This window comes from Adiantum capillus-veneris, chromosome 22 (genome assembly GCF_014529385.1).
Source record: "Adiantum capillus-veneris isolate H3 chromosome 22, ASM1452938v2, whole genome shotgun sequence".
NCBI lineage: Eukaryota > Viridiplantae > Streptophyta > Polypodiopsida > Polypodiales > Pteridaceae > Adiantum > Adiantum capillus-veneris.
The window spans coordinates 74,318,159-74,332,407 of record NC_140952.1 but is presented as its reverse complement, the minus strand read 5'-3'; the positions used below and the strand labels follow the sequence as shown (position 1 = coordinate 74,332,407).

Sequence of the window (14,249 nt, the reverse complement as noted above, 5' to 3'; positions counted from 1 at the left end):
CACGCTTCTATTAAGCAAGACTGTGCCAGTTACATGGCTGAAATTCAAGAGGCTTTTTATTTCTTCTTGGTTGACTCAAGAGTTTGAGCGAGATATACGAGCTGCTTGGAACCATCTCCGGATGACCAAGAGCGATACAGTGAATTCTTATTGTGAAAGATTCTGGAGCTCTTTTCTACCCGCCTCTTCATTCAAGAAGATCTCGTTCAGAGAACAGATTGAGCGGTTTACCTTGGGTCTACCTACAGAGATCCGAGACCACTGCTTGGAACAGAAGTCAGCTTCTATTCAGGAGTTGATGAGTCATGCGAAGCGGGGCTTTGCAATTCACTCTGGCAGTCTGACCTACCCCACAGATGAGGCCATGACACAACGAGCCGAACAGACTTCTGGGAATGAAAGTAGAATGAAAAAGAGCAACCCAAAGGAAAAAAAAAAGGATGCACGACCCAAGCTTACTCTTGAGGAGAGAGCTCGCTTCATCAGAGAGGGGAAGTGCTTTGGATGCGGGGAACATGGACATATTTCCGCGAAGTGCCCTGATACGGCACAGAAAGAACAGCATGATAAAAACGACGACAGGTCTGAGAGTTCGAGAGCAGCTGAGGAATGTGGCAGAAAAGGCAGATAGAAAAGAAGAACTGGTACCACATGGCGTGGGACCTGCACCGAATCTAATGAATGAAAGTACAAACTTTGCCGCTTTCGGGGCAAAGTGAAGGATCAGGAAGCTCTTTTGAAGGAGCCAAGGCCAACTTCTTTTCACTTGGAATTGGCGGCTCGATTTGGAACTACGCCCGACAGACTGACGCCACAGGCGGAGGTAGTTCGACTGGCACCCGGATGGGATGTTGCCATTACACCGAGCATTGGCAAACTTCGTTTGCAATGACAGGGATGTTCAGGGCACGTGAGTGACGTTCTACTCGGGATCCCTTGGTACCACAAGAACTACGCCGTGGTTGACTACCGGGCCGAGAAAGCGACTTTGATAAATGAAGGGCTTAGAGATTGTACTTGATGAACTTCAGTTTTCTTACTCATTCTTTTGGGAGAACTGAATGATGGATAAAGGTTGAATATGTTTTGACCTGAAGAAAAGAACGCCAAGATTTTTTTTTTCTCCACGCTCATGCCGATTGCTTTTGAGAGGGCCTGAAGATCATACCATTGATCTGAAATCTAGAAGCACGCCACCGAATCGGCCACCTTATCGTGTGAGCCGAGTACAGAATGAAAAGATTATGAACTCAGTGAAAGACCTCTTGGAAAAGGGTCTTGTCCAGCCTAGTACTTCACCGTATTGCTCTCCAGTGTTGTTGGTTTTGAAGAAAGACGGATCTTGGAGAATATGCATCGATTATAGCACTCTCAACGAAATCACCATCAAGAACAAATTTCCGATTCCTAGGATCGATGATATACTCGACAGGTTACAAGGATCCTCGTGCTTTAGCAGGATTGACTTGAAGAGTGGATATCATCAGATCAGGATAGCACCGGGAGATGTCTACAAGACAGCTTTTCGGACGACTTTTGGCTTATTTGAGTTTTTGGTGATGCCTTTTGGCTTAACCAATGCTCCTGCGACATTTAACCGGATGATGAACAGGATTTTTCGAGAGTACAGGCTATTTGTTGGCACTTTCTTCGACATCATTGTTTTCTCCAAGAATGAGGCAGAACACAGAGATCATCTGCTTCCAAGTCTTTCAGGCATTACGAGATCACACATTAGTGATTAATGCTAAGAAAAGTGAATTTTCCCTACCAGAGATACATTTTTTGGGACACATTGTGTCAACAGCAGGAGTGCAAATGAACCCGGCCAAGATAGAGACTATCCGTGATTGGCCCAATTTGAGGAATGTCCATGAAGTTAGAAGCTTCTTGGGACTGTGTTCGTACTACAGGCGGTTCATACGAAAGTTTGCAGAGGTTGCTTCCCCTTTGCATACCTTGACACAGAAAGGAGTACCTTTTTCGTGGGGACCCACAGAGGTAGCTGCCTTTCAGACATTGAAAGAGAAATTCACTACAGGACCAGATTTGACTTTGCCGGACTTGCAGAAGTCATTTGAAGTATTTTGTGATGCTTGTGGTCGTAGTCTGGGTGCGGTCTTGATGCAAGAAGGCCATGTCATAGCTTACGAGAGTCGTTTGTTCTCTAGGCCGGAGATGACAGCACAGATTTATGAGAAAGAGCTTTTGGCGGTTATCCATGCTCTTACTCAGTGGCGGCATTACCTACTCGGAGCGGATTTTACTGTCTTTACAAACCATCAGAGTTTGCGCTACTTCTTGTCAAAGAAGCAGCTTTCGGAAAAGCAAATGCGGTGGGTGAACATCTTGTCACAGTTCCACTGTGAAATTGTCCATGTGCGGGGACAGAAGAATGTGGTGGCAGATGCTTTGTCTCGGAAACCGTTGGTTCTGGCTATTTCTGCGATACATCATAGGAGCTTCGAGGATATGGTCGATCAGTGTGCCACAGATACAGATTTTGCAGATATTTTCACACAGATACGGGATGGGGAGACAGTAGCTGGATACTCCCTTCGGGAAGGCTACTTGATGAAAAAGACTATGTTGTGAGTTACACAACCGTTGAGGGAAAAGGTTATGACTGATTGCCACTGTCCACCTTTTACGGGTCACCGCGGCATTGCTACCACCATGAAAGGGGTAGAGAGAGATTTCTTTTGGCGGAGACTGAAGAAGGATGTGGAAGAGTTTGTGCGCAGTTGCTTGGTATGCCAGAAGGTCAAGTTTGATAGGCACAAGGCACAGGGATTGTTACAGCCTTTACCCATACCCACCCGCCCCTAGGAAAATATTGAAATGGATTTCATTTTTTTTTATCTCCCGAGAATACAGAATGATCACGATGATTTTCCGATTACATGGCACGCCTGAGACGATTGTCTCCGACAGAGACCCCAGATTTATGAGTTTGTTTTGGAAGGCAATTTGGAAGAACATTGGCACGCGGTTGCAGTTCTCGTCATCGTTCCACTTGCAGACTGACGGGCAATCTGAGATTGCCAATTCAGTGATTTTAGATTTATTGAAGTCTTCTATCTCGCATCAGAAGACTCAATGGGAAAAGAACTTACCTTTGGTGGAATTTGCCTATAGTAACACGATACACTCTTCGACGGGGAAGACGCCATGTGAGATGGTTGAAAGTGCTGCGAAGGTTCCATCCTTCCTGAGCACGAAAGATTAGAAATTTGAAGCGGATGAATATTCGCGAGATTTGGATACGGCTTTTGCCAAGGTTCGCGAGACTTTGCAGGAGTCTCAAGAACGACAGAAAAAGGCAGCGGATCGCCATCGTCGCGACTGGAAACTGAAGGAGGATGATTGGGTGCTCTTACTTTTGAGAAGGCACGCCTAAGAAAGAAACAGGGAAAGAAGAGGCTTTTTCCAAAGCTTAGTATGTGATACTACGGACCTTTCCAGATTACTGACAAGATAAATGATGTCTCCTTCCGATTGAAACTGCCAGATACTTGGAGGATTCACAATGCATTGCATGTGAGTCTCTTGAAACCTGTTAAGGGTGATGTGCCTGATGATGGGGAGCTTGATGAACAACCCAAAGTGGAAGAAAACGAGGAGATCCTTGTTCCTGAACAGATTTTGGCACAAAATGATACGCAGAAAGGTAAAGTCCGAAGGCCGTTCTTGGTTAAGTTCAAGAACTTTCCTGCATTTGATGCGAAGTGGATGGAGGAGGAGGACCTAGAAGATACTCCTCGGATTCTGAAACTTTACCTCGATGTTTTGGTTTAGCATAGTCTACTCCAAACGGAACCCAGAACTCAGCTTGGCCGAAGATCTGGTGCAGTGGGATGCACAAGAGGGGAGTTACTCCGCTCCTTTGTCAACAGATGCCTCGATTTTGATACTAAAGTCACTGATGTCTCTTTGAGCTTCAGGGATACTGAGAGCTGACAGTATTCTGCTGGATGACTTTATGAAATGGAATTCCTGATTATGATACTGATTTGTTCTTGACTTCTTGTGAGTGCAAGAACTGATAGACGAAATGACTGCAGCATTTTGGTCTACTTGATCTCGAATAGACATGGTTGCAATAGGGGTTAGTCAATCGGACATCGATGAGGTCCCGATTGGACCTAGATGTGATTGCTAGCTACATTGCCGATAAATCATGGTCTAAGATCCGAATGAATGTTGAATGTCATGTGATGTCCTGTGATGTCTGGTGATGTCCTGTGATGTCGTGTGATGTGACTGTCGATTTTGTACATGTGCTAGATGTGTGTTCCTAGTACGTAGGTACTAACAGTCAGTGTCTGCTACGACGGTTTATGGCTTTTGTTGGTTTTGCAAGCGTAATCGCGGTCGATTACAATGCTTTCAAGAGGGGGGTATGTCACAAAGTGATGACGTGGCGGACAGCAGAAACCCTAATTTCTGCCAAAAACCCTAAAATTCCTGCAAACCCTAATTTTTGCCAAAAACCCTAAATTTTGGAAATCGCGGAGGCGGATTATTAAATTTTTTAAAAAAAATCTTTTTTTTTTTGGAAAATGATAAGCGACGCGAATTTTGCTTTTGCTTTTATAAAAAAAAAGAGAAAAGACTCTCTAAGAGAGAGAGAGAACTGATGCTTTTGATTTTAAAAGCTTTTGGGGCTTTGCTTTTGGGCATCCCTTATAACCTTTAAATTAGTGGTGAGGGCCTCACTTCTCAGGGGCATCTGGACGCAGAGTCTGAGAGTGAAACCCTAACCGCTCTCTTGTACTTTGATGATTGATTAATACAAAAAGAAATACCGAAAGGGGCGCCAGTCTTTGGGGCCAATATCTCTAGGCACGGAACTCCGTCGGGCCAGTGCAAATCTATTGTGATCTGTGAATTGTTTTGAAGTGGTTATTTCGTGCTGTCACGGTTGATTCTTGACTTGGAGTGTCCAAGTCTGTTACAGATGCGCCCTCAATGCTAACGACTGATACCATGTGAGTGCGCGTGCAGAAGCGTGAGAGAGGAGAGAGGAGAGAGAGAGACAGTGGACACAAACGCCAGAGATGGTGAAGAGGGGGCGATCAGCCTCCCATGACTACCAGAACTGAAGACCCTCAGTACAATCAGTATGATCTCTCTGAGATGTGGAAGTGGGTACCCCCCTGGCCCTATAAATAGGTGCCCAAGGGGAGGTAGGGCAAGGCCTAATAAAAATCCCGATGACCCAACAGAAAATGATATATGGAAATATATGAGGGCACCCGAACAAGGTGGGGGGCCAACCCAGAAGTGGGCGGCCGAACAGTGCAGTCTAAATGCATATGCAAAGGGAGGCCAGCCCCGGAGGCACACTAGCCGTACATGCATGCCCTAGACCTGTGAAGTAGCAGAGTGGTGTAAGTGTAACAAGATCTGCTCACAACCTCCTCGTCGAAGTCTTTGTCGTCGAAGTACCCCAGCATCTAGCACCCCTTGGTTTTGGCTTGACTCCTGCCTAGCTGTCAGGTGCAACGGAAGTGTTTAGGATTTAGCTCGGATCTAGTATTCCGCACAAACACAAGGGACACTTTACTCCACTTGAAAGAATTGAACTAAACTGAATGAAAGAGAGAGACACCTGAGAGAGAGAGAGAGAGAGAGAGAGAGAACACCGGATGTCGGGTCCCAAACCCTCAAGGGCCCCCTTCCTCTATTGCCAGAGCAAGTACTTTCTTTATTCTTGCACAATGCTGATACAATGACTAAATGCTGAGATGCTGATGCTAACGAGTATTGATGCTATTGATGTTGGGTACTACTGAGATACTTAAGAGAACTGAAGGTGTTGGGGTACTGCGGGTACTGAGGGGTACTGGGGTACTAATGGGTACTGAGGGGTTCTAACTTCTATGTCGACGACGATGATGACGCCGATGAGGAGGTACTGATGGGTTCTATGTCGACGATGAGGTACTGATGGGTTCTATGTCAACGACAATGATGACGAGGACGAGGTACCGAGGGGTTCTATGTCGACGCCGATGACGACGACGAGGAGGTATTGAGGGGTTTTGTGTCGACGACGATGATGACGACACTAAGGTACCGAGGGGTGCTATGTTGACGATGATGACGACGACAACGAGGTACTGATGGGTTCTATGTCGACGACGAGGTACTGATGGGTTCTATGTCGGCGACGACGACGACGACGAGGTAATGATGAGTTCTATGTCAACAACGATGACAATGACGACGACGATGAGGTACTGATGGGTCTATGTCGACGACGAGGTACTGATGGGTCTATGTCGACAACGATGATGTCGACGACGAGGTACTGACGGAGTCTATGTCGATGACAATGATGTCAACGACAAGGTACTGATGGAGTCTATGCCGACAATGATGACGACGACGACGAGGTATTGATGGAGTCTATGCCGACGACGATGATGTGGACGACGGGGTACTGATGGGTTCTGTGTCGACGACAATGAGGTACTGATGGAGTCTATGCCAACGACAATGATGTAGACGACGGGGTACTGATGGGTTCTCTGTCGACGATGATGGCGACGACGACGAGGTTCTGTGGATCCTTATGCCGAGCCAAGGCACAAGGGGTACTAGGTGTTGGGGTACTGTGTTGACGACGGTGATGACGACGACGATGACCACGACGACGACGACGATGATGTCGATGACGGCGACGATGGGCCTATGGCTGAATGTCGGATCTGCGGGCACTGTCGATGGCTTGGGTCTGCAACCACGACGAGGCTAGGGGCTGAAATGTGCAAGCGCTCCAAAGCTGAAAACGCTGGCTGTTCTGGCTGAAAATCGCCGGTCTCGAACGCTGAAAACGCTGCTGAGGAGGAGGACTGAAACGCTGGTACTCTTGCCTGAAAACGCTGGGTCTGCAAGTGCTCTGCTGGCGCTGCCTCTTCTGCCATCTAGCGCTGCCCATGGGCTGCTCTTGTTGGAGAGTTATGCTGGGTCGAGTAAGCAAAAGGGCAGCCCACGATTTCATTAATTTGCCCCAAGTGTTACTTATTAATTAATAAAGTGCTAAGAGGTGGTTCACGCGCAAATTGCATAAGTGCTGAAATGTTGTCCTGTGCGAGAGGGTATGCAACTATGACCGGCCTGGACATGCACGTCCTGCTAGAGGCTCACAAAGGTGCCAGGCTAGGTCCTAAGCTAAGACTCATTGCTAGACTGTAGCAGAAGCATGTCCACGTAGCGCAAGTGAAGTGCGCACGTGACATCCCCCCCTGTTAAAGGTGAGGCACAAATGCCGAACTTCTATCCCTAGATGCTTTCTGTCCTTCTAATGTTGACTGCTTGTGATGCATGTGGATGCATAAGCCGATGAAAACTTCTGCAAACTCGTGGGTACTGTGGATGTAGGTTTGGTCGGTGTTTACAAGTTACTAGGTAGCCTTAACTACTGTAGCAGAATACCAGCCTTCATGTTGATTCTGCCTTGTGAGCAAGTACTTCCACTCGAATAGTCCTGTTGTGAAAACATTACAGGTGAAGCGGAAAGGTAAGGGTGCTCGGAGGTATTTCCAAGGGTTTCTTGTCGACGGAAGTGGAAGCACGCTACATGCAAATGCGAATGCAGAAGAGGATCCTTGCTCCAATTGCTTCCATATCTGCATATGAGGCAAGTAGACCTTGGTACTCAAGATCTACATTGTCGTGTATCCGATGCTGGTCTTCCTTCACAGACATGGGAATGAAGATGGAAGCTAATAAGTCCATGACCAAGACTCGAAGATTCTTTCAGGGGGAAAAAAAAAACCAAGAGAGGTTCTTTGGGTTCTTGGTTTGGCTTGGGTTCTTGGGTTCTTGATGGTTCTTCCCTTGAGTTCACAAAGCCAAAGCATACACAGAGCTTTGATACCATTGTCAAGTGCAGCGGAAGTGTTTATGGATTTAGCTCGGATCTAGTACTCTGCACAAACACAAGGGACACTTTACTTCACTTGGAAGAACTGAACTGAACTAAATGTGTGTGTGTGTGTGTGTGTGTGTGTGTGTGTGTGTGTGTGTGTGTGAGAGAGAGAGAGAGAGACGACACCGAATGTCGGGTCCCAAACCCTCAAGGGCCCCCTTGCTCTGTTGCCAGAGCAAGTACTTTCTTTATTCTTGCCCAATGCTGATACAATGACTAAATGTTGAGATGTTGATGCTAATGGGTACTGATGCTACTGATGTTGGGTACTACTAAGATACTGAAGGGTACTGAAGGGACTGGGGTAGTATGGGTACTGAGGGGTTCTATGTCGACGACGACGACGACAAGCTACTGATGGGTTCTATGTCAACGACAATGATGATGAGGACGAGGTACCGAGGGTTTCTATGTCAACGACGATGACGAGGTACTGAGGGGTTCTATGTCCACGACGATGACGACGACGACGAGGTACTGAGATGCTGATACAATGACTAAATGCTGATATGTTGATGCTAATGGGTACTGATGCTACTGATGTTGGGTACTACTGAGATACTGAAGGGTACTGAAGGGTACTGAAGGTACTGGGGTATTACGGATACTAAGGTATTGATGGGTACTGAGGGGTTCTATGTCGACGACGATGACGATGACGATGACGACGACGACGACGATGAGCTACTGATGGGTTCCATGTCGACAACAATGATGACGACGACGAGGTACCGAGGGGTACTATGTCAACGACGATGACGACGACGACGACGAGGTACTGAGGGGTTCTATGTCGATGACGACAACGAGGTACTGAGGGGTTCTATGTCCACGACGATGACGATGCGGTACTGAGATGCTGATACAATGACACAATGCTGATGCAATGACTAAATGCTGAGATGCTGATGCTAATGGGTACTAATGCTACTGATGTTGGGTACTACTGAGATGCTGAAGGGTACTGAAGGAAACTGAAGGTACTCGGATATTGCGGGTACTCAAGGGTACTGAGGTACTGATATGATGAGGGGTTCTATGTCGACGATGATGACGACGACGACGACGACGACAAGGTACTGATGGGTTCTATGTCGACAACAATGATGACGACGACGCGGTACCGAGGGGTTCTATGTCGACGACGACGACAAGGTATTGAGGGGTTCTATGTCGACGATGACGAGGTACTGAGGGGTGCTATGTCGACAACAATGACGACGACAACGAGGTACTGATGGGTTCTATGTCGACGATGATGAAGACGACAATGAGGTACTAATGGGTTCTATGTCGACGAGATGACGACGACGACGACGACGAGGTACTAATGGGTCTATGTCGACAACGATGATGTTGACGACGAGGTACTGATGGGTCTATGTCGACGTCAATGATGTCGACAACGAGGTACTGATGGAGTCTATGTCGATGACGATCATGTCAATGACGAGGTACTGATGGAGTCTATGCCAAACGACGATGACGACGACGAGGTACTGATGGAGTCTATGCCGACGACGACGATGTCAACGACGGGATACTGATGGGTTCTGTGTTGACGACGATGATGATGACGACGACGACGACGAGGTACTGATGGAGTCTATGCTGACGACGATGATGTCGACGACGAGGTGCTGATGAGTTTTGTGTCGACGACGAGGTTCTGTGGGTCCTTATGCCGAGCCAAGGCACAAGGGGTGCCATATGCTGGGGTACTGTGTCGACGACGATGACCACGACGACGACGACGACGACGATGATGGATCTATGGCTGAATGCCGGATCTGTTAGCACCATCGATGGCTTGGGTCTGCAACCACGACGAGGCTAGGGGCTGAAATCTGCAAGCGCTCCAAAGCTGAAAATGCTGGCTGTTCTGACTGAAAAATGCTGGTCTTTAAAGCTGAATGCTGCTGAGGAGGAGGACTGAAACGTTGGTGCTCTGGCCTGAAAATGCTGGGTCTGCATGTGCTCTACCGGCACTGCCTCTTCTGCCATCTAGCGTTGTCCATGGGCTGCTCTTATAGGAGAGTTATGTTGGGTTGAGCAAGCAAAAGGAGGGCAGCCCACGATTTCATTAATTTGCCCCAAAAGTGTCACTTATTAATTAATAAAGTGCTAAGAGGTGGTTCGCGTGCAAATTGCCTAAGTGCTGAAATGTTGTCCTGTGCAAAAGAGGGTATGCAACTACGACCGGCCTGGAAATGCACAATCTACTAGAGGCTCACAAAGGTGCCAGGCTAGGTGCCAGGCTAGGTCCTAAGCTAAAACTCATGCTAGACTGTACTAGAAGCATGTCCACGTAGCGCAAGTGAATTGCACAAGTGACACTAGCTTAGCGTAGAGATCATCAGGACCTCCGTGTCCCCAAAGTATCCCAGATACCAAGCACCAAGTACCCGCAGTACCCAACACTTAGCCTCTTAAGTACCAAGTATCCTTAGCAGTACCTCTCAGCACCTACCGCAGTATCCTTCAGCACCTCAGCAGTACCAAGCATCAGTAGCATCAAGTACCCATTAGCATCTCAGCATTTAGTCATTGTATCAGCATTTGTGCAAGTAAATAAGGCAAGTACTTGCTCTGGCAATAGAGCAAGGGGGCCCTTGAGGGTGGTTGGGACCCGACATGCGGTGTCGTCTCTCTTTTCTCTCTCTCAGTGTCTCTCTCGTTCATTGTGTTCAGTTCAGTTTCTCTTTTCAAATGAAGTAAAGTAACCTTGTGTTTTTGTGGAGTACTAGATCCGAGCTAAATCCTTAACCCTTCCGCTACACCTGACAGCTTTGGCATTTTCATTGGTTAACCACGAGTGATGTTGCCCTCAGGCACAATACCTCATACATGCTTTACAAATATAGTGCCTTACAAAAGTGATTACATCCGCAAGGAGTTGCAAACTTCTCCGGTTGGTACAACGCGGATAGTGGAAATATGCGAGTGACAATGGGTTACTCCCAACATATGGGCATGTTTGAGTTGCTTTCTAATAGGCAAGTTTTGAACGACACTTGCAGACGCATGTTCCACACTGTGATTCCTTCTAAGGAGTAGTTTGAGGCGGTTTATATCTTGCGGTCTACTCCAACGCATGGGATAGACAAGATTTTTCTTAAGCTATCACCTAGCAAATTCCACAATTATGAGTTTTGTCAAGGAGCTTAGAGGGGGTGTTAAAGAGTGTGACACCTCTCTAGTCGTCTTGTCAAGGAGCTGCTAGCGCCCAGTATCTCCTCAGGCTAGGTTTTAGGGAGTGAGGGTTGTTTTGTGGCTATGCCCAGCCTATGTGATGTAGTTTCTCTCCATTGGGACACATGAGCCATGTTTCTTGAATCTCCCCACCATGTACTGCTAGCACGCTATGCTCTCCATTGTTTTTCACGCAATCACGATCACATTTAGTACAATGTTAGGGGGGCACCCAATTCTGAGTCAGTGACCCTTCATATTCCCAATTATTCATATTTATTGGGTCATGGGTTGTTACCGGGGAGTGTGGGCAGCAGCTCAGCATTTTCTCTCTCTCTTTATATCAACTAGTCGTAACTCAGACAAAAACTTCACAATGTGAAGTCTACATGTCTGCTATACGACTAAAAACTATACCTAGATGAATAGATGATATGCCCAGATTTCACCTTCTAAGGAAAGCGCAAGGTATAGACTAATAGTAGTCATCCACAAGTCAATACAACCATCAGCTCCATCAAGCATAGCATTGACTATATACGACATCCCCACTAACATCGTCAGTGCCACACACCCACACCACACCCACACACACACACGAGCATAGATCAATACAAAGATCTGCATACTAAGTTTCCATCATAACTCTAAAGATGCAGGCAAACTCAGCCATAATGAAAGCACTAAAAAAGCATTAAATAGAAAAAATTTGCACAAAAATAAGTTAGTGGATAGGGCATGTGCACCCCTGAAGATAGAAAGAATTAACACATTATGAAAACGCAACATGTTGGCAAAGGCCCACTATGGTCTGAAGTAAGCTCTCACGACTTGGTACAAAATACCTGATGCATTCATCAAAATGGGTTCCATAAATAACGTGCAAATCTCGATCTTTACATCTTTGAGCGTCACAAGCTCTGTCCCTCCCATCCCGACTCCCTTAGCACACTTGTGCCTTTCCTTGCTCAATTGTTTATCAAGAAACAATGGAGGGATTTCCAAACACTTGGGTAATGCATACCATCACCCCAATCCACATATCACGTGATCTCTTGGACCAAAGTAATTACAAAGTGATCATGGTTGGACACCTAGGTCCTACTGGCCAAGATACATGAGAATGTATTGAAGCCAAGGCTTAGTTCGTTCCTAGAAAACATAGGACTCAGAGCTAGGGGCCAAGCAGCTTTTCCATGGCACCAATACATAGCTTACTTACAAGAGAAAAGCGAATGTTACCCCTTAATGAGAAGAGTATAAGCCCTTTAGCAACACTCCACCGTAGAGACAGGCAGCCATTCCTATGTTAAGGAACAAGAGGTTACCTTGCCTTTGGGAGAGTATAAATTGGGTAGTATTATCTAGCTTTTTAATACAATAGCCTATTCCAGCGACCTGAAGACCTACAATATCCACTATTAAACATGCATCATATGAGGAAAACAGTTAAACATATGAACAAGTTACTTCATTATATATATTTTTAGGATATTGGACTTAGAAACACAGACGTAGACTAGTAGAGTACCTCAATATAATTATCACTCCACAATCTCTATTTCCATTTTGGCTATGCAAGATAGTAACGCCCAGGGAGTAATATATCAATGACAACACCAACAAAGGCGTTCAGACTCAAGCACTAAAGCCCTCTTGGGTTTGGAATATGTGATTCTATCTGTTATTTTCATAGACTGCAACTTGACAGAATTTCTTTGGATTCCAACCGTATCATCAGCTGAAAACAAGACATCAAAACATAGACAATACACCACCCAGATCTTGCCCCAAAATGTGGTAAATCATTACAAAATTCAGCTCAATGGCAAGTATCCTGAGTCCTAAATTTGACATGTATGCATGGGGGTGTGACTGATAAAGCAAGTGCATGTGGCTGAACACTTTGAAACCTTGCATGTATCAGATATAGTAGCAGGTAAAGACAGACCTCAGATTAAATAGAAGGGAAGCAAAAGATTACCTTATCTCCTCATTTACAGGAAGGCGATCTCGGTCTTCATTATCTGAAGATTGTTGCCTCGCAGTTTTGGGTCGGGGCCGTCGTGCGCCAGGAGGAGGACGCGAGCCACCAGCTCTGGCTACAATCTTCAGAGCTCCAATTCTGCCATCTTTTGCCACGTCAGAAATCAATATAGAGCCAAAAGAAGCCCTGGAAACAAGCAAACTTCTTGACGCACAGCTCGAGAAGTGTCTGTAAGGTGAAGCAGCTGAATTCGTTGTAGCAATGTGTGAGGCGAGTATCGAATAAGCAGGCGCTCTCACACCTGTCTGCATGCTTGAGTCAGGAGAAATAGAACATGAAGATAGACCTGCAGCTACTGAGCGCCCAAGGGAACCAACTGAGGCAACGAAGGCTGCCATAGCCTTGCCTCAGAACGCTGGGCGCTCTATATTGGTGAGCTGCTTCTCTCAAAGAATGATGTATTATCCTTCGCTGGCGCTGTAGCTACGGCAGCCTCAGCCGATGTGAGCTACAACACAGAGATACAGTGAGAGGAGTGAGGGAACACATATGCTGGATTAATATGTGGCCCTATCGGGAGACTCGAGCTCAAGAAGAGCTTGGGTTTTGTGGGGAGGGGGAAATACTTTTCTAAAGGGTAATGGAATGACCAATCTACTACACTTGGATGACCAGGAAGTCTAAGAACATAGACGTGCTCTTATATACATGAATACTTCGAAAGAATGAATGAGCAAAATCAAGCATTATGATGGAGTACAAGAGGGGAAAGCATTTGACACAATGAGGCGTGATGTAAGTGAAATGAGAAGTGTATGTACAGCAAAGTAATGGAATTGTGGTCAAACTCGCCCATCACTCATGTTATAGCTAAAGCAAAAGATGTTAGAAATGTTGATAAGGAATTTTTTAAGGAGCTTGAAAGAGTCACCAAGAACAATGAAATTTGTGGAATAGCCGAAGGAAGTCCAAAACACTTTTGTCTCTTACCTTCTCCATTGAGGACCTCTTCAAAATACACTTTGGAATGTCTAGGATTATTGATTATGGGGCACATAGAGTGGGTAAGGTGATAGCTCTAAGGTTTGGAGAAAGGTCCATTGTATGCACCATAGCAAATGAAACAACATG

The 14,249-nt window shown here is 46.2% G+C and overlaps 1 protein-coding gene across 2 annotated transcripts in view; it reads right to left on the bottom strand.

Moving 5' to 3' along the window:
• LOC147429597 (uncharacterized) overlaps positions 1 to 13,705 on the bottom strand; it is a 70,362-nt gene extending 56,657 nt beyond the window's left edge. The window contains exon 1 of one of the 2 annotated variants that reach the window (XM_086495858.1): positions 13,116 to 13,705. In XM_086495858.1, coding sequence (XP_086351984.1) covers positions 13,116 to 13,516 — 401 coding nt within the window. In that variant the 5' untranslated portion in view covers positions 13,517 to 13,705. The remainder of the gene's footprint in view (positions 1 to 13,115) is intronic. The other variant, XM_086495857.1, reaches the window with a different exon arrangement.
• Positions 13,706 to 14,249: the final 544 nt, after the last annotated feature.